Below are 26,326 nucleotides of genomic sequence, written 5' to 3' on the forward strand. Positions count from 1 at the left end.
CGAGTTGGTTTTCTACAATGCAAGCTTTATAAGTAAAATTTCCTAAATCTCTTAACTCTTGTATTGGCAGTGCTGTTCTTAACACTTCTAACTTCTGAATACTTCTTTCACCACTAGATGGCCTATGTCAGCTATTTTACAAATTACTAAAATACACTTAGAGGAAGAGACATCGAAGAAAGCGCCATCCCCTCTGTACTTATAGTTCAGCTCTGCACGTCCCTTCTCATTGCTGTAAAAGACCACAGTGTCTGCATAACATTTTCAAATCTTACATTTCAATCAGCCAAAGCAAAGATGTGGAGCCTCCAAAACCTGCTTTTCATCCTCTGCAGTAAGTATTTTAAAAGAATAAATAAATAAACATATAAAGGTCAAAGGCAGATGTAGATTAAACAGTAGATTTATCTGTTTTACTGTTAAGGAGCAGTATGCAGGACCAGTTATGAAAAGTTAGATGGCTGTCCTGGTCATCTGATTTTTTTTTTTACAGCTCTAACGTTGCTTCAAATAAAACATAATATTTTCAAAATGTCTTTACAGTTACTCTGAGATGTGTGACCTGTGAAGCAGGGGTGATCCATGTGACTGGATATGTGGGTAGAGAGGTTAACGTTTCCTGCTCTTATGATGAGGGTTATGAATCTTATGAAAAGTACCTGTGTAACAATGACTGTGGTGACAGTGATCTTCTTATTACCACATCACACTCCTCGAAAAATAAATACAGGATCCATGATGACAAAACATCACGAATCTTCACAACGACCATCTCTGATCTTCATTCTGTGGATGCTGGGAAATACTGGTGTGGAGTGACCATATTTGGAATAGATATCTACACTGAAATCGAGCTGAAATTAGTACCAGGTAAATAAAGACATGGACAGGATGAATTGTACATTTAAAGTGATTAAAAATTATATAAAGAAAGTTAAACGTACTGCCATTACCAGCTATATCTGCTGTAAAATCAACATACTGTTAAACTGTAGCTTAACTCAATACTCATTGGTTCAGTTTAGTACAATCAATCTTAAGCTCCTATGCTGACATCTCAGTGCTTAAGCCCGATGGATAAACATGTACAGACCAGTAACAAAAAGACATAAAACACTCCCGAGTAGATAAAATAATAAATGCAAACAGTAAACGCTCATATAAGCACTGCATGGTGGAAAAAAGTCACAACTTTATAAATGTATGTGAAACAAGCAAAAGACATTAAATCAGTGACTAATGAGGAGATAAAATAATAAATGCAAACAGTAAATATATTTAAACCCTCATATAAGCATGTATGTGAAGCAAGTGAAAGACTTTAAAACAATGAGTTGAATATAAAACTCTTGTTCTTTATATATAACCATTTTTTGGCTGTAACGCTTCTGGTGTTGTTTACCTTCTTGACAGACAGCTGCTGTGACACTGTGACCAAAGTTCAAAGTTATGAGGGATACTCTGAGTCTGTCAGTTGTCCGTATGAGTCTCAGTACCACAACAGCCTGAAGTACATCTGCAGAGGAAACCGGCCCTCCACATGTCTGCAGCAGGCACTGATCACCTCTGACACCAAACAAAATGGGCGATTCAGACTTGATGATGACAAAATGTCAGGAACATTCACAGTGACCATTAACAGTTTGACTCAAAATGATTCAGGATCATACCTCTGTGGTGTCCAAAGAAACTCTGACGTGGATGTTTTCTCTGCTGTTGAGCTGGAAGTTGAAGGTGAGAGTTCATAGTTATACTTAATTACAGCAGCCTGAATATATCAATGATTTCTCCTCAATAAGCTCCAAACAAGCTGAATATCTGGTGATTCTAAAATACCTTTTCTCTTTCAATCTGACAGAGTGGTGCTGTGTCAAATCAACTACAATAAATGGTACTGCAGGATATCCACTAACTTTGCAGTGTCCTTATCCTCGACAATATCGGCATAACAGCCAGTTCCTCTGTAAGGGAGAACACCGCAACAATTGCACAAAGATGGCGGTGAGTCAAAGGAGGTTCACACTGCAAGATAATGCTACTTCCAGTTCTTTCATGATGAAGATCACAGCACTGGAAGCAGATGATGCTGGGACATACTGGTGTGGGACAGACTCACAGTGGAGAGTTGGAAACTACACCAAGATTGAGCTGTCAGGTATGCTATGAACAATTTTGTATATATAATGCAACTAATAGATGTGTAAGCTGTGTGCTTGTTTGGGCTCAGTTCAGCTGTCTGAGGTGTGAACAAATGAAAAAAGAAAACTGTCTGCATGAAGCTCACAGTGAGCACAACAAATAGCACCACCGAAATAGAACTACTGACAACCTCACCTACTCGTTACTTATCAGATGAACATTTATCTGAAATCTGTTTTGGGGTTTGTTTTGTTTTGCTGTATGTAAGAATTTGTTAAGTTATACAAGCTTATGTGCTATGTGCTCGCATGTATTAACTACAAATATAAAATAGGAATCAAGCAAACCTTGAAAGTGTAACTATCACCTGAGTATTAATACTGTGAAAACTGATACCATGGAATATATAACAATAGCTTCATTTATGTAGCACTTTTAAAAACACAGAGTTAAAAAATGTTTCGTCAGGCTGAAGATAGGGTGGATTGAAGATTGAGTCAGCCAAGCTGACTGACTGGGGACGTCTGTTTCACAGTTTGTGCGCTACAACCTCAAAAGCACAATCACCTTTGGTTTTAAAAACAGATTGACAAACATGACCAATTTAATGTCTATGAAACTCCATGAAATACAGTAACAGAAATAAGCACTGGTTTCTTGGTTGATTTATCTGTTTCCTGGTAATTCAATGGAGAAAACGTGAAAAAGTGTTTTGGTACAAACATTTGGTCAAATGACCCAGTGTTTTTGACTTTTTTGACTATAATCTGTCTCTGAAATATAGTTGCTGAGAGCACTAAGAGTTTTTTTTTTCTCTTACAGTCTTTCTGCAGCACACCAGCACTGTAACTCCAGGCACCACAGTGGGAACAAGAATCCCAGGTAAAACTTTTACAGATACAGGAAACACGTGTGTGTTTGTTACTGTGTACTTCAGCTGATAGGTGTTGTGACAAGAAATACATTTTACACCATGAATTATGGTTAACATTTGGTTTTGGTCAAGCCAATATGTTAAAACATCTGTGGGTGTGTGCACCAGTAACCACAGTTAAGTTGCACACATAACGTATAAACCAAAGATCATGAAACCATTACGTAAGTCCACGGGTCTGCTGTTAGGTCCATGAAAGATTGTTATTGAAACTGCAGTTTTACTGTGTTCTCTTTTGGTTTCTATTTTTCAGATGCAGCACTCTATGTGGTTTACACAGTACCCGTTGCGCTGCTGCTAATGTGTGTTCTAGTAATTGTTTATAAGTACAGATGTCACAAAGGTATTGTTACATTCATATACACACAGAGACCCTTAAACTCAGATGTGCATGAAAAACTAGCATAACCACATCTAATGCTGTGTATTTTCTGAAGCTGGTGACACCACGAGCAAACATACACCCAAGACAAAGAGCTCAAAGGAAGTGATGGGTGCAACAGGAAGCAGAGTAAGTCTTAGAGAAAGAGTATTAATAGAGTTGTGCGTCTATAACACACTCCACTATAAATAATTACAATAAAAGAAATGACTGATTTTACTCATAGTCCAAACAACCTTTAATATGTAAAATTTATTTGGCGATTTAATTAAATAGGAAGATGTAGTCTAATTGTTTTGAACACAAGAGTTAAAAGAGAAGTGCTCCCTTGACCTGTTTTCACTTCTATATCATAGTGTGACATTAACTGTACACTTTTAGTAAGTGTATCATGGTGCATTGTTACATTGTGGCATGAAAGAGTGGCTATTGACCACCTAAGGATCCAGCTTGGGAGTAAATTAGTTCTAAGACAGGGATGGGCAACTCCAGGCCTCGAGGGCTGGTGTCCCGCAGGTTTTAGATAATACCCTGGGTCAACACACCTGAATCACACGATTAGTTTGTTACCAGGCCTCTGGAGAACTTCAGGACATGTTGAGGAGATCATTTAGCCAGCTGTGTTGGTTCAAGGACACATCTAAAACCTGCAGGACACCGACCCTCGAGGCCTGGAGTTGCCCACCCCTGTTCTAAGATATAGTTGGGGACCACCAACTCCCAAGGCCATAAAAGTAAGAACCAGGATTTGAAATAATACAATATGGAGATAAAGCACCTGAATTTCAGTTACTGACATGAAAGAGTGACTATTGACCAACAGGCTGCACTTCCAGAACACTGAGAATTTGTGTGCTGTTACATTTATTACCCTTAACTATAATTCCTTAAAAAAAAATGTTTACTAAATTTTGGTTATTATAACCCTGGATGAACATAAATTAATACTGCAACTTGACTTGCTGGAGGAAGCATAAGGCTACTTTGGCTGAAATGCCAGTGTATAGACATTTTTTTCAAAATGTTTCCAACAACCCAGGTCTCTGCAACGTGTGTCGTTCATTGTTCTGCTTACTGTGTGCTGATTCTTTTTTAGATTTATGAAAATCAAGAAAGTGTCTTGACCTACAAAAAGCAACGCACCTGTAGCCACCATGAAGATCCAGGTAGAGATGAAGAGGTCTACACAAACATGCCCACAACAGAAGAAATCCACTGTAATGAAAGTTTCCATAATAGAAAAACATGAATTGAGTTCACAGCTGTGGTTCCATATATTTCATTTCATTAGTATTCCTTAGAGTGTTCATAAAACTTTCTACTCTTTTTAAAATAAAAATGTAGAATTCTCCAAATGTAAATTATCAACATGAGTGTGAACTAACTAAATAAGCAAAGTAAAATAAAATAAAATACAGTTTGGCGAAACATAATAATACATTTAATAGTACATTGATTTCTATTCATCTTCATTTATTTTAACTAAATTAACTATAATCACCACAACTGCTTTTCCGATTACATCTGTTACTTTCATTTACTTTTTTAAATAGATAGGTTGGGAAGCGTATCTGTAACCAGAAGGTCGCCGGTTCGATCCCCGGGCTCTCTGTCCTGGTCGTTGTTTCCTTGGGCAAGACACTTTACCCTACCGCCTACTGGTGTTGACCAGAGGGGCCGATGGCGCGATATGGCAGCCTCGCCTCTGTCAGTCTGTAGCTGCCTCCACCAGTGTGTGAATGGGAGAGTGAATGAATAGTGGAATTGTAAAGCGCTTTGGGTGCCTTGAAAAGCGCTATATAAATGCAATCCATTATTATTATTATTATTATTATTATTATTATTATGAGGACTGGGATCTGTTAAGGTCTGTCACTATGTGTTGGCAGTTTGCAAGAGCAGCAGAGTGAAGGCAGCCAATGCCAAAGGAGTCGGTGAACTGAACTTTAGACTCCAGTTGAGTTGTCTGAGAGGAGAATTTGGAAGAAGCTCCTCGATCTCACAGACAGTCTATCCTATCCATGCATAGAAGAATCTGTGCAGGTCCCGAGGTGCAGATTATTTTTTCCCTACATGTCGGCATTGGCCTCTATAAATTCTCCCCATTTTGAATTCATGCTTTGGAACTGAAACAAAATCAGGAGATTAATGATGCTTTTATATTAAAGCATGCTTACCCATATGGAAAAGATATATGTAAATCTTATAAAGTTTTTATCTGTCTTGTATGAAACTTGTATGAAAAGCATACAAGAGTGAAAACACATATAAGATCCCTTGAAAAATTATATAATGAAACTTGTATGTTTTGTATACTTACTAAAAAAATATATGAAAGTAATGAGAAAGTGGCCACTTTCATGAGTAAATCATGTAATCCTTATATGATTTATATATGATTTACTCATGAAAGTGGCCACTTTCATGAGTAAATCATATATGTTTTTACTATTTCTTTTCCATATGGGTAATGTCAACAGGTTAAAAGACAAAACCTCTGAGGTTTACTTTTCTGCAGTGAAAGCTTGGACTTTCAAATCTGTAGGTACAATTTCCTAGATGTTATAACTTTTTTTTTTTTTGGCAGCGTTGTTCTTAACACTTCTAACTTCTGAATACTTCTTTCACCACCAGATGGCCTATGTCAGCTATTTTATAAATTACTGAAATACATTTAGAGGAAGGGCCATGGAAGAAAGCGCCATCCCCTCTGTACTGATAGTTCAGCTCTGCACGTCCCTTCTCATTGCTGTAAAAGACCACAGTGTCTTCTTAACATTTTCAAATCTTACATTTCAATCAGCCAAAGCAAAGATGTGGAGCCTCCAAAACCTGCTTTTCATCCTCTGCAGTAAGTATTTTAAAAGAATAAATAAATAAACATATAAAGGTCAAAGGCAGATGTAGATTAAACAGTATATTTATCTGTTTTACTGTTAAGGAGCAGTATGCAGGACCAGTTATGAAAAGTTAGATGGCTGTCCTGGTCATCTGATTTTTTTTTACAGCTCTAACGTTGCTTCAAATAAAATATAATATTTTCAAAATGTCTTTACAGTTACTCTGAGATGTGTGACCTGTGAAGCAGGGGTGATCTATGTGACTGGATATGTGGGGAGAGAGGTTAATGTTTCCTGCTCTTATGATGAGGGTTATGAATCTTATGAAAAGTACCTGTGTAAGAACGACTGTGGTGACAGTGATCTTCTTATTACAACATCAAACTCCGTGAAAAACAAATACAGGATCCATGATGACAAAACAGCACAAATCTTCACAACAACCATCGCTGATCTTCAATCCACGGATGCTGGGAAATACTGGTGTGGAGTGACCAGAACTGGAAAAGATATCTACACTGAAGTCGAGCTGAAATTAGTACCAGGTAAATAAAGACATGGATTTGTACATTTAAAGTGATTAAAAATTATATAAAGAAAGTTAAACGTACTGCCATTACCAGCTATATCTGCAGTAAAATCAACATACTGTTTAACTGTAGTTTAACTCAACAGTCACTGGTTGGGTTTAGTTGAATCTTTAATTAAGATCACATTCATTCATCCCACTGATTTAGCCTGATAGATAAACATCTACAGACCAGTAGCAACAACACTTAAAAAACTGATGAGGAGATAAAATAATAAATGCAAATAGTAAATATATTTAAACCGTCATACAAGCACTGCAGGATAGAAAAAAGTCACAACTTTATAAATCTATGTGAAGCATTTGTGAGTAGAATAAAACAATGATTAGAATAGAATGTGCTTAGGTTTACTTACATAATACGGTGTGACTGTAGATTAGAAGAACGGGAAATGATTCATAACTGTGTTTTGTTGGGATGACTTTGTCAACCCCTGTTCAGAGGACTATAGTGGACTTTTGTTGTCAACTAGCTATATGTTCTGGTGTGTAACTGTGTAGAATAAGGAATTTATTGACAGTGGGGGTCTGCCTGTTGAAAATGAGGAGTAAAAGCTGACTGAACAATAGAATTAGTGGAAAACTACTGAAGAGGGGTGGCACAGGGCAGCCCCTCCACTTACTCTATAAAGGTGTGTATGAGGGGTGCTCCTCAGATCCACTTGGTGCTTGCTGTGGCTGCATGTAGGGGGATCTCCCAGTGTGCATTGTTAATAAAGCTTTGATGAAAAATACTCCAGCCTCATCTGACCCTTCTTCTCCAGCTGGGATATCAAACAGATCAATGAGGTCAAGAAGAAGTAAACCTCAACAAAACCAAAAAACATTAAAACAATGAGTTGAAATATGAAAATTTTATTCCTTATATATAGCCATTTATGGGTGTAACACTTCTTCTGGTGTTGTTTACCTTCTTGACAGACAGCTGCTGTGACACTGTGACCAAAGTTCAAAGTTATGAGGGATACTCTGAGTCTGTCAGTTGTCCGTATGAGTCTCGGTACCACAACAGCCTGAAGTACATCTGCAGAGGAAACCGGCCCTCCACATGTCTGCAGCAGGCACTGATCACCTCTGACACCAAACAAAATGGGCGATTCAGACTTGATGATGACAAAGTGTCAGGAACATTCACAGTGACCATTAACAGCTTGACTCGTAATGATTCAGGATCGTACCTCTGTGGTGTTCAAGGAAACTCTGACGTGGATGTTTTCTCTGCTGTTGAGCTGGAAGTTGAAGGTGAGAGTTCATAGTAATAGCTCTTTACACCAGCGCCAAGAAGACATTGTTTGCAGTCAAATAGTTTTGTGAAATTTGAATACTTCATGATTAAATAATACCATTTCTTTTTTGATCTGACAGAGTGGTGCTGTGTCAAAGCAAAACACATAAATGGTATTGTAGGAAATCTACTACTTTTGCAGTGTCCTTATCCTCCACAACACCGAAATAACAGCAAGTTCCTCTGTAAGGGAGACCAACGCAACAAATGCACAGACATCTCGATGGATCAAAGGGTCACACTGCAAGATGATGCTGCCTCCAGCTCCTTCACAGTGAGGATCAGATACTCAGATGTACATGATACTGGGACATACTGGTGTGGGTCAGACCCACAGTGGAGAGTTGGAAATTACACCAAGATTGAGCTGTCAGTGGGTAAGATGAACATTTTTTGATGCAAATGAAATTAATTGAGTTCCTTCTTTTGGTCCCCACTGTAGAAACAAAGGCTGTGGCTTGTTGTTTAGTTGTGTGCAGTTAGATCAGAAAAAAAATTAGCAATACCATATTTTACACTAAGCACAGACTGTACCAGTCATCTAATTTCTTTTTACAGCTCTAACATTGCTTCAAATAAAACATAATATTTTCACATTGTCTTTATAGTTACTGTGAGATGTGTGACCTGTGATATAGGGGTGAGTAGTAACATATATGCACTTTTTTCAGACCTAAAATCATAAGACCGTCTGACCACTAAATAAATAAATGGTAGGTTAGCGTGTGTGTGTGTGTGTGTTAATTAAGACCTTGTGGTTTTCATTTTTTACAGAGGACACGCAGTTGAGTTTTTCTACGCAGACCACTATGACAAGATAATGAAGAGACTATGAACGCCACGGCTCATCCCTGCCATCCGACTCTTACTCTGGTCATACAACATCTGGAAGGCTAAGAATGATCCCACATGCATTGTGATGTCTGTTCTTCATGACCTTAAACCATCATTAAACATAGAACTAGCCATCGATGATGTGCTCGACCACATACTGGATTATGATGATACTGTTAAACTGAGACTGGTCCGCATGATCATGAATTACTCATAGGGAAGCGTAAGATTTAATGTATGCTGTTCAGTATTCATTGTGAATGTGAATTAAATAAAAAGATGTCTTAACATCAACATCTGCGTCATTTGTGCCTCAAACAGATCATGAAAAACACCTTGTATAAAATATATCATGATCCAGCCCATTCTGCAGGGCTGGGTGGTGTAAATAAGCTACGTATAGCAGCAGGAGAGGCAACAGGTGTAACGCCACCACTATTGCAGGTGACACGTTATTTAGAAGGAGATGACACTTACACTCTTCATAAAACTGTGAGGATACACTTTCCCAGAAATAGATTATTGGTGAATGAGATCGACAGACAGTTTCAAGCCGACCTGGTTGATATGCCTGAATATTCAGCAGATAATGATAATGTGAGATACCTGACAACATGTATAGATGTATTCTCAAAGTATGCATGGGTTAGATGTCTCACAAACAAGACAGGGCAGCTGTAGGATATGCTTACTGCGGGAAGGATCCCTATGAAACTACAAACCAGTAAAGGCTTTTATAATACAACCTTTAAACAGCTGATGAAGCAATATAATATCAAGCATTTCTCAACAGCTAGCAGGGTTAAATCTAGCGTTATGGAGAGATTTACCCGAAGCTTCGAGGGTAGAATGTGGAAGTACTTAACATCTGCCAAGTCCCGGAGATACGTAGATGTCATCCTTGATCTCACACAAGCATATAACAAGTCTTATCATAGGTCTATTCAAATGGCACCAGCAGAGGTGAATAACGATAATGAGAAATTGGTCTTTAACATGCTCTACAAGACGAAGCCTCAGAAGAAAACATGCTTTAAATTTAATTTTCGTGACACTGTACGAATATCAAAACTGAGAGTCGTGTTTCGAAAAGGGTATGAGCAGACCTACACCGATGAGATCTTTACCGTGAAGGAACGCATAGGGAGACAGCCACCAGTGTACAGACTAGCGGACCTTGCAGGAGAGGTATTGAAAGGAACATTTTATGAGCCTGAGATACAATGTGTGATTATTGATAAAAACAGAGTGTGAAAAAAAAGTGGGGCAGAAAAAGCTGGTGCTAGTGAAATGGTTAGGATGGTCCCCCTGCTTTAATTCGTGGATTCCATAAAAAGACATCATCGGTGTGTGATTAGCCCAGATGACCTGTCTCTGCATACTTTTATTCCCCGCTGGGCAGAGACAGAGGAAGAAAGGGTGAATAAAAAGAACAACATCGCCGGCTTTTATGTGACCCTCTTCTTGAATGCTTTGGGACATGTTTATCCAGGCAACAAGATATCTAATTTTAGAACAAAGCTAGCAAAACCTATTGTTTTGAATGAGCCATATGAGGTGGGCGTTATAGAGTTTCAGTGCCCTATCACGACCACATTCAAACTTGTTGTGGGTATTGTTTGTTGTATACAAATGTTTACCTTTCTTTAACAGTGTCTCGTCGTATGGCTTGTGGGATAGTCTTGAACGAGCAGAGCCGCTACTGTTCTACGTGACTGACAATAAACTCTAATTCATCATCACCGATAGATTCATCATTCTGCATCATTTGAGCTATTTCATCAAGAAACAGATCTGTATTGTACTCATCTTCAGCATTTAAAACAGGCTGTACATCAGAAGCCAGGGATGGGCTTCTCAAAACGACGTTCAAAACACTGCCCGGTTGAGACCCAGACACAGCCCTGTCTATTACATTGGCTAAGAAATCTCTTACTCTGCCCAGTGCCAGTTCTGGATTAGTAACACTTATGTCTCTAAAATCAATATTCTCATGCAATTCTCAGGCGTTAAAATCAGGTATCAGGTACATTTGGTTATTATTTCAGTCCACTGATTAAATGCCTCAAAGTCAAACCATCTAACAGGCCTAGTGGTACCATTATTGTGTTTGAATAATTTATTAGGTAGGGCTTTAAAAGTCAGACATTCAAAATTCTGGTACAGATGTTACAGTCCATATTCTGGAGTGATTTAGCCTTGCCTAAAATCCAGGTATTTTATAGCAAAGGACATTAAGAAAGGATTGCCTGCATCCAAATTCAGCCAATACTGTCGACAATTACCTGCATTGGAGTTAGGCATGCAATGTAGGCAGTGGCTAAAAAGACAGCTATGGCTGGACATTGTGATCTGTAGTGAGAGTAGGGGCCAGGTGGATGGAAGAAAGCCTAGAGAGGTGTAGGTATACTCTGAGGAGAAAAATACATGTGCATGAAGGAGCTGGAGATATATATGACAGTAAAAATGCAAAGTGTAGGGGCAGTGATAGTAGATCAGTTTAAGAACATGGAGTGAACCATACAAAGCAAGAAAGTCCAAAAGAGAGGTGAAGTTACAGTATAGGCAGGATGGAGTGGCTGCACACGTGTCAAGTGTGATTTGTGACAGAAGAACAGCAGCTATAATGAATATTAAGGTTCACAACACAGTGAGGCATGCTGTGATGTAAGACTTGGAGACGTGGCACTGACAAAAAGACGAAGTGACCACAATGGAAAGGATTGGAAATGAGTAGGTCAAAGGGACAATTCAGGCTGAGGAGTCTAATGGATAGAGGTAGACAGGCAAGGCTGGCATTGCTTGAACAGAAGAGCAGAAAAGGTGCAGAAGTGCAGAAGAGGGATGGTGGATATATTGGATAAAGGATGTGGAAACTGGAGCTACCAAACATTAAGTGTTTTTATTGAAAATCTGAAAACACCCTGGGAAATGTGTGCAGCAATAATAATTGTTTTATTAGTCTTTCTATAGTCACCTGAATACATTATACCTAATACAAAAATCAACATTACATGTGTTAACAGATTTTGTATTTATAAGAAAATGTTATTAAAACAACACCTTTCTCAACACATTTATGTTGTTTTACCTTAAGTAATGCACCGTGAAGCAGAATTCTAAACATTTAGTATCACAAGTAGCAGCTGAACGTCATAAAATATATTGTAAGCATATTGCTTACTTTATTTAAATAAATGTTATGTGTTTATTTTTACGTGTGTATATGTGACAACCATTTTTATTTTATTTTATTTTTTATTTTTTTGTATAATGCATAGCAGTAATTTACTTGTTTTGTTTTCAATACAAACTTTATCAGCTTGAAAATCATTTTTGTTATTGGTAGACGTTATGAAATCTACCAATAATGAACTGCAGTTTGACCCTCCATCAAGTCTTTTATGCAAATATCGACATGTGTGTTATTCACAGAAACCTCAGAATCTCAGCTAAAAGCTAATATAAACCAACACGATGAATGTACGCTGACAGTCTGAGGAAGTTTTTGGACATTTGCAAACTAAAAGACATTTTTCAAATTGAAAATAAAATAAAACTGAATTCTATGGTGGTTCTGAGTGTAAGCATTGTTTTGTATGGTAATGTAGTGTTTCATGTTCTTTTTTAATTCAAGTTTAGTGAAAATAACTCAGCTTGTCTCCATTTTATATGCTCAGATGATGCCTATGCTCTCCAAAGATTGATTGTACATATCATTGTATAATTTTCAATAAGAAATGGAGAAAAGTTATTATCACTGTATTAATTTTATAGGTAATATAAAAAGTCAGTTGAATAGTCAAATGTCTATTATGCAGAAAATTACTTAAGCAGTACTTACTTAGCTACGATACTTAAAATTATTTAAAGTACAATTTGGGTCTCTTGTTGAGGATTCTTTTCTTCTGAGACAAAAGTGGGATGTTGCCTTAATTCAATCTTTAAGTATTTATTTGCCTCAAGCAGTTTTCCCTCAGTCAAAAAAACATAGTTTGTAAGCAGTTAGCTGTACCCAGCTTCCTGAAAGACAATGAGCCTAATTTATCATTACACCGGATTATATATTGAATTGTGCTTCAATGTAATTCATCAAAACTGCTGGAGAGAGGCCTTGGTTTAGACTTGGCGTTCCCTCGTTCGTGGACAGGCTGGTCACAACCTCTTCTCACTCCTCTTTCCACTGGTCAGACAAGGTCACATCTGGATTAGGAACCTGCCTCTCCTATTTCTTTATAATGACTTTTACCCTATTTATGTGTCCCCATCTCTGCACTCAATCCAACCTTCACCCTGATTTCACTTCTTCACATCTGTGGTCAAGCCAACCTTCACCCTTGTTTCAATTCCCCATCTCTGAGCTGGTCTTCGCTCTGGTCTGCACAAACAACATCTAAATATACTCTGGCATGGTGGTGATCAGATGTATTTATGCTAGCCTTTGTTTTCTAATACACTTTAGTCTTTAATCTTGTTGTCTGCAAACTGCATGCAAGTATAGGGTACTTGCGTCTTAATGGCTGGTTTTACATCATAAATGTTTCACTGTTTCCTGCAAAAACCTGACTTGTTGCCCGCAAAATGCACGTAAGTACAGGGTACTTGAGCCTTATTCAGGGGTCGTGTTATGAGGTGTTATCGTTTCCACTAGAGCAATGGCAAAAAAACAAAATGTCCTCCACATTTAGATCATCTTGGCTGCTAGATCTAGTTGCTCTAAGAAAACAGCAATGTGACCAGGCTGGAACTGTGTGCTGTGCTTGCCCAGTTCACAATAATACTGCAGAGAGTTGACTAAGAATATCTGTAATATCATCTGGTTGGGTTATTGTGAGAAAGACCCTGCTGTCTTGGCCCTACTTTCCTGCAAAAATCCCCTGAATTCTGGCCCACGCTGCCCACAACAAGAGACAGAGTATTCTATTAAAGAAAACCCACTGCTATAAACATTTTTGTTTTAAAAAAAAGTTGGTAAGAGAAACAAAAAGTAACAAAAGTGTTGTGAGAACAAGTATATTTCCACAATAGGAGTTAGAATAAATATTTGGCTTTGGTTATAGTAATGGCTTTATGGTTACTTTAACTAAAAGTAAATGTAAGCCAATATGTCAAAACATGTTTTGCTGTTATGTCCTTGAAAGTTTGTTATGTTCATTTTTTTGGGGGAAGTGTCCACTGTTTTCTGTTTTGGTTTCTATTTTTCAGATTCAACACTGTGTGTGGTTTACACAATACCCTCTGTGCTGCTACTGATGAGTGTTAGTTATTTATTCTTTATAAGTTCTATAAACAACTTATAATGTTCCAGGGTTAAAGGTATCATATATACTCACAGACCTTTACACAATAATGTGTAAGTTAAAATAACCACATGTATTTTTGTATGTTTTCAGCAACTGAGGTCACTGTGAGCAAATTAACCCCAAGTCAAACACCTCAGAGTAGGTGATGGGTGCAGCAAGAAGTGGAAGAAAACTGAAGTCCTAAGTCTTAATAGGGTAGTGGGCCTACAACACATTTAATTATGAATATATGGGATACAAGAAAACTTGATTTGCTGTTAGTTGTGTTTAATATGCAAATTTTGTTCAGCATGTGGCACAGCTGGATGCTCATTATATCTCCTATTTTTATTAAATATCTGCACATTTTTCTTTTTAACACTGAGGAATGAAACTCCAACTTGACTCACTGGCAGAGGTTTGCAACTGTAAGTCAATAATCCTACTTTGCCTGCAGTGATATGTAGGGGAGGGAAATCCAAAATGTGTCCATCAGTAATCAAGGTCCCTGCAGCATGCACTGTTCATTGGTCTGTGTTTTCTTTGTTGAGCAGTTATATGCAGTTATTCAAACCCATCCAGCCCTTTCCTCTAAAACAACTTCCTTCCTTTTTACTGGATATTGTGTCACAGTGAGCCTCCTGCTGGTGTTAGTGCAACACTGAATACAGTGTTTATAGTGCAATATTTGAAATAAATGTAGACTTCAGATTGCATCACCCAATAATTGGTATTGTGTTGGTTTCTTATATGTTAATTATAAAGCTTGTTATTAAATTTACTAACTTTATGAAATGATGACGTAAATGACGGAGGATGGAGTATACCAAAGAAATTGTAGGTATATTAGTAAGAGTAATTTTCTGGGATGAACATTTATTGACTTCCGGATGACAAAAAAAAGATGTAGATAAAAGACAAAGGATGTTCCCCTTTTTAATAAATAAGTATAGACAAATATTATAGATATCTCTATTAAATTTGAAAAATGACTTTAGTTGAAAACATAGACCCTAAAATATATAAAATTACCTAGCACAGTGTTTACACTAATTCTTAACTGTCAGCATGTTACTTTAATAGAAAGTCAATCAATAAAACGTATCTAATTGTGACAAAAAAGATTGCAGATTTTCCTCAGTGCTGCAACATTTGAATATAATTGACTCTTATTTTTTTGTCCACCAAAGGGTATGAATATGTAATCCTTTTTCATTTTTATGTTTGCTTGTTTGTCCATATGTCTTGTTTTTTAACATATCATATTCAAATTTTGCATGATGGTAGATACCAATAAACACGCAACTTTTTTCATTCAAATTTTTGCACAATATTTCTGGACATCAGGTGATTAAATGTCAATAATTGAATGTTGGATGGGTGTGAGGGCAGATGTCATCTCAGAAGATCTAACACCCAGAAAGAGAGGGGGAGAGAGTGGGAGAACGGATGACCAGGTGATAAATGTTTTATGGAGAGCAGAAAAGTGGTTCTCCCCTTTGTCTTCTGCAAGGTGAGTAGTGTGGAAGATTTTTACTTCTTCACTCTAGATACTGTAGTTGCTGTGAAAAAGAGCCTCAAATCAGAAGTACTTGACTCCCTGGTATAACTCTCAAATGTGCACCTTAAAACAGATAACTCATAAGCTGGAGAGGAAATGCGGTCTCACTGGTGGATGAAAGAGTGAAAAAGTGTGCCATCCTATGATATGATATTATCACAATACTCCACTCATGATATATTATTCCAATTTTTAACATTTTCTGATATGCTGAGCAGCCTCCCTGTTCTGTATTCTCCCTGTATTCTGATGACCAGAATACACCCAGCTGGCAAGCAAGTTAGTCAAGTCTCCTCAAATTGTGCACACTGACAAAGACTCATTTTCACTGCTAGAAACACGCTGGCAATCTGTCTGAATTTATAGTATTTGTTGCATTTTTTAGAGAGTGAAAATCTCTCTAAAAGTCATTGCAACCAGTCCAAGTTAGTTGTGCGTCTCTGTCAGAAGATCTGTCCAATCACCTTGTAAGAAAAAGTGGCGATCCACTGGACAACCATTTCATCACCACAACTTGCAATCGGTTGGAGAATAGGAAAAAATTTAGTACAGTCACAAGCCAGACACAATTTTTGTTGTTTTTTTTGTTTTATTTTTTTGTCCTTCAGGTGAAAGGAGATTCGGGGCCTAGTTTTACTTCAGTGTGACAGAGCAATAGCCTGCTTTGAATTAGGAGGTAAGTTTGGAAATACAAGTGTGTTGGATGCCTTTTTGGTTGAGCTGACATAATCAATATAATCAATATAAGTTTGCTCGCCAAACATTATTTCAGGAGGTGCATGAGATAAGCCCTCTTGTTTTCATTATTCCAAGAGAATTTTTAATTAAAAAAAAAATATATATATATATATATCGGTATTTGGTGTCCCTGTATCAATATAATATCACCACAGAAAATATCACAATATTATACTGTATAAAAATTTCCCCACCCCTACTAAATATAGTTAAATACTATTATTTAACTCTTTTGATTCAAGACTTTTCATTTATAGCACTTCTTTCACCACTAGATGTCATATGTCAGCTATTTTACAAATTATTAAAATACCGTTATATGAACTTCCATCTAAGAATGTTGATGTCCTGATAGTCTAGCTCCACCCCTCCCCTCATATTGCTATGACATGAAATGACCCTAGTGTCTGCACAAGCTTTTCAGTACTGACAATATTTCCTGTTACGTTTCTATTTCGATGAACAAAGATGTGGAGCATTCAAAATCTGCTGTTCATCTTCTGCAGTAAGTAATTTAAATAAGTAAACAGATAAAGATTAAAGTCAGCTGTATACTAACAAATAAATGTATGTTTTAGTATTAAGCAACAGTAAGTGAAGCTCTGTATTGGTCATATTTCTTTAAACAGCACTAAATTAGTTAGTAAGAAAGCTGACCTGACAAAGTAAAACATGATCTTTTCACATTATATTTTGTCTTCTTAGTTTCTCTGAGATGTCTGACCAGTGCAGTGGGGATGATCCATGTGACTGGATATGTGGGGAGAGAGGTTAATGTCTCTTGCTCCTATGATCAGAGTTATGAGTCTCATGAGAAGTACCTATGTAAGGACGGCTGTGGCAGCGATGATGTTCTTATTACAACATCACAAGCAAGAAAAACCAAATACTCAATTTATGATGACAACAGCGCACGAATCTTCACAACAACTGTGTTTGATCTTCAATCTACGGATGCTGGAAAATACTGGTGTGGGGTGACGATAACTGGAACAGACATCTACACTGAAGTCGAGCTGAAATTAGTACAAGGTAAAAAGAAAAGAAAAAAAAAAAGTGGCTTTGCAAAAGTCAATTATAGATTGATAGTGAGAAGATACCATAACAAATAAAATTAAAGGTAAGGACTTCAGTTTCAGGCTAATAAAAGTTTGTATTTCTTTAAATATACGGATATACAGACACAGCAGTGTAGTGTACTTTAATGGTCCGGCATTTCACTACATGTCGTACTGTCTACGATTATGTGTGTGACAAATAAAATTTGAATTTCTTTAAACAGTGGTATGTGAGTGCAGGACTATCTGGAATTTTTGCTGCAAAATTGACCTTCTGTAAAACTGCACTTTAACTTGGAAAAAACACTTAAGTCTTATATGTAATAGTTTTGTGGCTGTAACGTATCTTCTGGTGTTGTTTATTGTTTACCTTCTTGACAGACAGATGCTGTGACACTGAGACCAAAGTTCAAAGTTATGAGGGATACTCTGAGTCTGTCAGTTGTCCGTATGAGTCTCAGTATCAGAACAGCCTGAAGTACATCTGCAGAGGAAACCAGCCCTCCACATGTCTGCAGCAGGCACTGATCACCTCTGACACCAAACAAAATGGGCGATTCAGACTTGATGATGACAAAATGTTAGGAACATTCACAGTGACCATTAACAGTTTGACTCGTAATGATTCAGGGTCATACCTCTATGGTGTTCAAAGACACTCTGAGCTGGATGTTTTCTCTGCTGTTGAGCTGGAAGTTGAAGGTAAAAAAATCACAGTAATAGCTCTTTACACCAGCACCAAGAAGACATTATTTGCTGTCAAATAGTCTCTAAGAAACTTAAATATTTGATTATTCGAAAATAATGTTTCTCTTTCAATCTGACAGAGTGGTGCTGTGTCAACTCAACTAAAATGAATGGTACTGCAGGAAATCCACTAACTTTGCAGTGTCCTTATCCTCCACAACACTGGGATAACAGGAAGTTCCTATGTAAGGGAGACCACCGCAACAAATGCACAGACATGGTGACGAGTCGAAGCAGGTTCACACTGCAAGATGATGCTGCTTCCAGCTCTTTCACAGTGAGGGTCACAGAACTGGAAGCAGCTGATGCTGGGACATACTGGTGTGGGTCAGACTCACAGTGGAGAGTTGGAAACTACACCAAGATTGAGCTGTCAGGTATGCTGGACACTTTTGTATAAGATAATACAATTTAAGCCACGCGTTTGTTTTATGTCAGTTCATGTTTTAGGTCAGTTCCGCTATCTGAAGAGTGCAGTAAAACTAAAACTGTCAATATGATGTTTACACTCACCACAAAAAATAGCGGCACAAAAAATAGAACTACTGGGAGGCTCACTTACCACAGGTGGTCTGAGTCTACAAAAGTATTTTTGTCCTTCTAAGCAGTCATATTCTAACTTCCACTATACAATCAATCCTCGCATTTGTAATAAAACTTAGTTGTAACAACCCCATAAATGGCTTATTTCATGTAAATTTCGTTCAAATCTGAACAATTTGCATATTTAAGTGAAAACGCTACATCCAGATGAACAGAATCAACTTTTGGAGATTTACTTTCCTGGATGATTGAGAATGCATCAAGACGATCTAACTGTATTCTATTACAGTTACCATTTAAATGGATGGTAATCAGAATACAGTTACTTTGTTGAAATAAATAGAATACACGGCAGTCATTTCCTGTGTCATATGTTAGGCTAGCCCCTCTCTATGCCTTCTCCAAATTTGGTGACTAAATGCAGTCGGGGGTAGGTTTAACTCAGTTGGCTAAGCATGTAGTCATACATTGCATGGCTGAGAACAGGTGGCCTGGGTTTGAGTACGACCCACGCCTCTTTTCTTTTTAAAAATTTAAGCTCAATTTCCATCGGGGATTAATACAGTTTCTCTGATTCGGATTGCTGGAAACCCAAACAAAACACCCAATAAGAGGCTCTAAATTAAGCATCCTGTTAATGTTGGTGGTGTAAGTTACACAATGGACCCAGAGCCAGCAGTGCATGGGCAGGAATGCACTTCCAACACCACTACATAAGAAGAATGGGATGGGCAAAACTTCAGTACCGTCGATGTGCTATGCTGTGTGATTTTTATTACTATTAATGAAGGGTACTCGCCACCAAGCTAACATTGTTAGCTGAGGTTAGTTCATAGACTGCAGACTGTTAGGAAGCTTCTCAAAGTTAAGCACTTTGGCAAAATTCGCTGTTTCTGTCACGGTTTGTGGGGCAAGCTGTGTTGAGGTATGAATGAAGGACCCAAAGTGCAGGCACTGGCTGAGATGTGAGTGAGCTTTATTTAAGGAGACTGACATACAACCAAAAGAAAGGGCGCGAGAAAGAGAACTAAGAAATAATCTAAACTGGGAAAGCTAAGAACTAAACAACAAACCTCAATACGAGGGTATGGAGAGCAGAGGTAACACGAAGAACGACAAGGAGGGAGAACAGCATGGAGGGACACAGAGTGACTCAGGGAAACAACACAGATGGACCAGAAACAAGCACAAGAGGACACACACTATAAATACACGTGGGGAAACAAGGAAACTGCACAAAGGAGGGAGACACAGCTGAACCTAATTGACATGACGAGACAGGAAGGACGCAAACTAAATACACTGACACCAAATAAGGGCCTTCAAAGTAAAACAGGAAACATACACTGACAGAACTCAGAGACATGAAACTGACAGAGCAGAGGGAACACACAAGCAGGGATGACTGAACACTAAACCAAGGAAGTACAGAAACCAAAACCAAAAAAAGAAAGTCTCAAACAGAATACCTAATAATAATAAGAAGAAACACAAAACGCTGCCTCAAAAGACCCAGGACCATGACAGTTTCATAATGTCTAATAAGCTTCATACAGTTAAGCGCAATCACTACATGACAGAAACACAATCTAATCTCTCTTAAATCAGGTTCGATGCTTGGCTGCATGCCAAATATCCTTGGACAAGATACTGAACCCCAAATTGCTCTCCGATGCATGCATTGGTGTGTGAATGTGTGCTGGTATTAAATAGAAAGCATTTAATCATAGAAAACAGTGCTGGTGTGAATGGGTGAGTAGAAAAGGCCAACGCCTCCTTACCCAGACAATATGGAACAGACTGCACACAGCCAGTATCTTGTCTCATAGTGTTGTTTGCGCTGGTGGCAGCAAAATGTGCACTTGAACCTTAACATGTGGAGGAACATCATCTTCATCAATCAGTGCGGATTCCACTTTCAGGACTCGGATCATATGGTTAAGCTATGGAGAAGATATAGAGAACATTATAGTAATTGCTGCACCCTTAGGGTAAAAAGTTTTGATGGAGGCAGTGTGATGGTGTGTGGAGACTTCTGTCATCATTGGAGGAGAATATAATCCACATGCTATAACTTGTTTTGACTAGCCACATATTAAAGACAGTAAAGCATTCTTTTTATATAAAAGAATATATAACATTTGTTTTGTTGAAATTATTTTAATCAGTAAGTCATATCTGATGAAATGTCATTTTTTACTAGCCATTCTGTTAAAAAAATAGAAAAAACAAAGTCTGTCTTGAAATGAATGTGGTAACAACACTAAGAGTGTTTTTCTCTTACAGTCTTTTTGCAGCACACCAGAAAAATCCCAGGTAAAGCTATTATAGAAAATATAAACTGCATATGTGTTTCTGTTAGTGTGCATGCCAGCTGAGAAATGTTGTGAGAACAAGTACCTTTTCACATTTAAGGTTAACAATTGGTTTTGTTTATGGTTATGGTTTCATGGTTACAGTACATGAAGTAAGTCTATGTCACACCGATATGTTAAAACATCTGTGGGTTTGTGTTATGTTAAAATACACATAACTATTAACGAAAAGAAAAGTGAACATGAAAGCATAGTGAAGGGCCACATTTCTGCTCTTAAGTTATTATCGTATTTTTCGGACCATAAGGCACACCGGATTATAACAGTCAGATAAGTCAAACTTTACTCAACTCATTTTTTGTACTTTCTCGGTAAAGCAGCAACACTGCTTTACTTCTTCTTTATTACAGAAGAATTTAGACAGATTTTGACTCTCAGTGATGCCGCAGTGTTCGTTTGACTTTTGGACCTGAAGTGGAGTTTAGTCCCGGATTACTCCGCGAAGCTCCTAACTACGGTGTCCGTAAAGTTCAGATAATCCATCAAGTGGTGCGGCTTCGTAGCTTACGAAAGTCGTACTACAACATTTTTTGACAGATTTTTGAGCGCTGTGTACCACATAAAATTGGTTCAAGGTCAGTAAGCACAACCAAAATTCATACATAAAGCGCACCAGATTATTAAGCGATTTTTGAGAAAATTAAAGGATTTTAAGTGCGCCTTACAGCCTGAAAAATATGGTAAGTGTTTTGGAAAGTGTTTCTTTTTATTGTCTTCTCTTTTGGTTTCTGTTTTTCAGATGCAGCACTCTATGTGGTTTACACTGTACCTCCTGTCCTGCTACTGATGTGTCTCCTAGTTACGATTTATAAGAACAGATGCTCAAGAGTTAATGGTATCTTTTACAGTCATGTACACATGGACATGCTTACACTCAAATATAGATGCAAATATAGATGCAAATGAAGTACAACCACTATGTATACTATGTATTTTCAGAAGCCGATGACACCATGAGCAGAAATACACCCAAGGGAAAAAACATAGAGGAAGTGATGGGGGCTGCAGAAAGTGGAGTAAGAAAACTAAAGTGTAAAGCATTATCAGAGTTTTATGCATAAAATATAAAAATATAAAAGAATTTGGCACAATTGGAATTTGTAATTATGTGTACATTTTTATTTTTGATGCTGAGACAATGATAGCAATTTGACATCGGAATGCAGATAAAGGTCCTGCTACAGCTATGAACAGCCTCACACAGGCTGTAGTGTGGCTACAATGGTGGAATAACTCAAGGGCAGTGAGATGACTAAGATTGCAATTGGAAATTGAATCATTTCTTTGAATGGAGTTTCTTCATTTTTCTCAATTTTTTTTATTTGCTTTACGACTTTTATATTATGCGCATATTATGCCACCATCTAACACAAATGACTAACAGAAAAAAATATGTTATATGCTGTAACTCAGCAGCAGAATAAACTGTTGCAATCTGTCACAGCTTAGGTGATTGTATAGATCAAGGTTTCTCTGAGCTTTCATGGCTGGGTGCTAATTAACCAAGTGATTGAGAACCATGCAGCTAATTCACACAACAAAAGAGAAGTGCTCCCTTTGCCTGTTTTTAATGTGGCTTTGACTGGTGATAAATAAGTGTATTACACTGGGGCACTTAAGAGTGGCTCTTAAAAAACGTACTATATTATGTGCCGTTACATTCATTATCCTTAATTGTAATTCCTTCAGAATGGTTTCTATATTATGGTTATTATAAATCTGGACATGAATGCATACTGCAATGAGTCTCACTGTCAGAGATACACAACAGAAAGCAGCTACTCTGCCTATAGTGTTAGAGTAGAAAAAACACTTTTCCAACATATGTCCATCATAACCCAGATCTGTGCAGCTTGTGGGGTGACTAAACTCATGTATTGGCTGGACTTAAACAACCAAAGATATAGAATTCATGTGGTGCTGATAATGTAAGTATTCATGTTTTAGAATCTGTTTCTTTGCAACATCTCTATTTTTAATATTGTTGTTTTGTTCTCCCAGTCTTCTAAACAAATGACATTTATAACTTGTAGTTGTATTTTCTTCAGTTTTCATATGTCTGGAGTCTGGACAGGCACATATGTACACTGCAACTTGTCTCACTGGTGAAAGCATGAGGCTATTTTGGCTACAGAGCCAGTGTAGACAACATTTTTTTCAAAATGTTTCCATAACAACACAGATTTCTGCAACATGTGTCATTAATTGTTCTGTTTATTGTGTGTTGATTCATCTTTAGATTTATAAAAATCAAGAAGTTGTGATGACATACGTACAGCAAAAAGTCTGCAAAGATGGAGGTGGAGAGGAAGGCGTCTATGAAATCATGACCGCAAACGCAACAGAAGACATCTACTGTAATGAAAATTTCCATAAAGCCAACAGAAGATAAAAGAGTTTGTATCTGTGATCCATATCTTTTCTTTCATTAATATTGCTTAAAGTGTTCATAAAAACATTTGCTCTTTTTCTATAAACTGTGGAAACCCCTAAATTTAAATGATCAACATGAGTGTAACGTGAAAAAAATCTATTTCTGGTCACAATATGTCAGTTTTTGGTTGGTTGGTTTGTTTGTTCGTTCGTATGGTAATGCTGTTTACTTAAGATGTGCAAAAAAACGTACTGATCAAATGTGTTTTTCATTAGAACATACGTTTTTGCCGTAATCAGCAAACTCATGGCAATATACAGTGGGGCAAAAAAGTATTTAGTCAGCCACCGATTGTGCAAGTTCCCCCACTTAAAATGATGACAGAGTTCAGTAATTTGCACCAGAGGTACACTTCAACTGTGAGAGACAGAATGTGAAAAAAAAATCCATGAATTCACATGGTAGGATTTGTAAAGAATTTATTCGTAAATCAGGGTGGAAAATAAGTATTTGGTCAATAACAAAAATACAACTCAATACTTTGTAACATAACCTTTGTTGGCAATAACAGAGGTCAAACGTTTACTATAGGTCTTTACCAGGTTTGCACACACAGTAGCTGGTATTTTGGCCCATTCCTCCATGCAGATCTTCTCGAGAGCAGTGATGTTTTGGGGCTGTCGCCGAGCAACACGGACTTTTAACTCCCGCCACAGATTTTCTATGGGGTTGAGGTCTGGAGACTGGCTAGGCCACTCCAGGACTTTCAAATGCTTCTTACGGAGCCACTCCTTTGTTGCCCGGGCGGTGTGTTTTAGATCATTGTCATGTTGGAAGACCCAGCCTCGTTTCATCTTCAAAGTTCTCACTGATGGAAGGAGGTTTTGGCTCAAAATCTCACCATACATGGCCCCATTCATTCTGTCCTTAACACGGATCAGTCGTCCTGTCCCCTTGGCAGAAAAACAGCCCCATAGCATGATGTTTCCACCCCCATGCTTCACAGTAGGTATGGTGTTCTTGGGATGCAACTCGTATTCTTCTTCCTCCAAACACGACGAGTTGAGTTTATACCAAAAAGTTCTACTTTGGTTTCATCTGACCACATGACATTCTCCCAATCCTCTGCTGTATCATCCATGTGCTCTCTGGCAAACTTCAGACGGGCCTGGACATGCACTGGCTTCAGCAGCGGAACACGTCTGGCACTGCGGGATTTGATTCCCTGCCGTTGTAGTGTGTTACTGATGGTGACCTTTGTTACTTTGGTCCCAGCTCTCTGCAGGTCATTCACCAGGTCCCCCCGTGTGGTTCTGGGATCTTTGCTCACCGTTCTCATGATCATTTTGACCCCACGGGATGAGATCTTGCGTGGAGCCCCAGATCGAGGGAGATTATCAGTGGTCTTGTATGTCTTCCATTTTCTGATGATTGCTCCCACAGTTGATTTTTTCACACCAAGCTGCTTGCCTATTGTAGATTCACTCTTCCCAGTCTGGTGCAGGTCTACAATACTTTTCCTGGTGTCCTTCGAAAGTTCTTTGGTCTTGGCCATGGCGGAGTTTGGAGTCTGACTGTTTGAGGCTGTGGACAGGTGTCTTTTATACAGATGAGTTCAAACAGGTGCCATTCATACAGGTAACGAGTGGGGGACAGAAAAGCTCCTTACAGAAGACGTTACAGGTCTGTGAGAGCCAGAGATTTTCCTTGTTTGAGGTGACCAAATACTTATTTTCCACCCTAATTTACGAATAAATTCTTTACAAATCCTACCATGTGCATTCATGGATTTTTTTTTCACATTCTGTCTCTCACAGTTGAAGTGTACCTCTGGTGCAAATTACTGACCTCTGTCATCATTTTAAGTGGGGGAACTTGCACAATCGGTGGCTGACTAAATACTTTTTTGCCCCACTGTATTCTTGAGATATTCAAAAAGAAAATAAAACATTTCAAAAGAAAAAAACACAGAAACATCCGCAAAACTGCTGACTCGGTCGGTTATTCAAACCAGCCCAGTCTTTTCTATTGAAGCATGATGACAGGAGCTTTGATCTTCTTCTGAGGAGACCAGATTTTTGTCCTCCTTCAAAAGTTATACAGTTCTTTGAGTGTGGCACTGACCCCTGCAGGTGATGTGTTAGTGTAACTCTGAATACAGTAGTTATGGTGCATAGATATACTGGACAAGACATCAGATTGTATCACTCATTAATTTGAAATGGACTGGTCTTCATGTATGTTAATTGCAAAACTTTTTTAATTTACTATTTTATACTGTTTTTCATACTGTCAATGTTTTGTATACCTATGATATGACAGAGGATGGAGTGTGGGAGAGAAGTTATAAATATTTTAATAAGAACATGTACAACATAAATTGTTGTTTAGAAAGAAAATTGTTTAAAGTTTCTATTTTTCAGGATAACCATTTTTGACTTTCCAGATGTATGCTTATTTTCTTAACGACCTGTCACGGGTTGTTAACAAAAGAAAAAACAGTCACTGTCCACACTTAGTGCCTTTGTTTCTCTTATTAAATGAACAAAACTGTGAACAAGTTTTGGGATGTTTAAAAATTAAAGGAACGCTTTGAAAATTCATCAGATTGACTTATTTTATTTAAAAGAAAATCCATTTTAAAA

At 37.8% G+C, this 26,326-nt stretch overlaps 3 protein-coding genes across 3 annotated transcripts; all 3 read left to right on the plus strand.

Annotated features, from left to right (window-relative positions):
- The first annotated feature begins 244 nt into the window (after positions 1 to 244).
- Positions 245 to 3,481, plus strand: LOC112434982 (polymeric immunoglobulin receptor-like). The gene is made up of 6 exons (XM_024802815.2): positions 245 to 334; positions 544 to 870; positions 1,414 to 1,734; positions 1,859 to 2,155; positions 2,962 to 3,021; positions 3,327 to 3,481. The coding sequence occupies exons 1-6, from the start codon at positions 298 to 300 to the stop codon at positions 3,479 to 3,481; spliced, it is 1,197 nt and encodes a 398-aa protein (XP_024658583.2). The 5' UTR covers positions 245 to 297.
- Positions 3,482 to 6,192: 2,711 nt separating this feature from the next.
- LOC112429998 (polymeric immunoglobulin receptor) lies at positions 6,193 to 9,297 on the plus strand. Its single transcript, XM_024802907.2, has 6 exons — positions 6,193 to 6,306; positions 6,514 to 6,840; positions 7,806 to 8,126; positions 8,250 to 8,546; positions 8,778 to 8,809; positions 8,944 to 9,297. The coding sequence occupies exons 1-6, from the start codon at positions 6,270 to 6,272 to the stop codon at positions 8,956 to 8,958; spliced, it is 1,029 nt and encodes a 342-aa protein (XP_024658675.2). The 5' UTR covers positions 6,193 to 6,269; the 3' UTR covers positions 8,959 to 9,297.
- A 7,756-nt stretch (positions 9,298 to 17,053) lies between these two features.
- Positions 17,054 to 23,992, plus strand: LOC101480301 (polymeric immunoglobulin receptor). The gene is made up of 8 exons (XM_024802816.2): positions 17,054 to 17,089; positions 17,290 to 17,616; positions 18,024 to 18,344; positions 18,470 to 18,766; positions 21,219 to 21,248; positions 22,047 to 22,142; positions 22,247 to 22,323; positions 23,547 to 23,992. Exons 2-8 carry the CDS (start codon positions 17,322 to 17,324, stop codon positions 23,697 to 23,699), a joined length of 1,269 nt encoding a protein of 422 aa, XP_024658584.2. The 5' UTR covers positions 17,054 to 17,089; positions 17,290 to 17,321; the 3' UTR covers positions 23,700 to 23,992.
- The last annotated feature ends 2,334 nt before the right edge of the window (positions 23,993 to 26,326 follow it).

Source organism: Maylandia zebra, linkage group LG6 (assembly GCF_041146795.1).
Source record: "Maylandia zebra isolate NMK-2024a linkage group LG6, Mzebra_GT3a, whole genome shotgun sequence".
Taxonomy (NCBI): domain Eukaryota; kingdom Metazoa; phylum Chordata; class Actinopteri; order Cichliformes; family Cichlidae; genus Maylandia; species Maylandia zebra.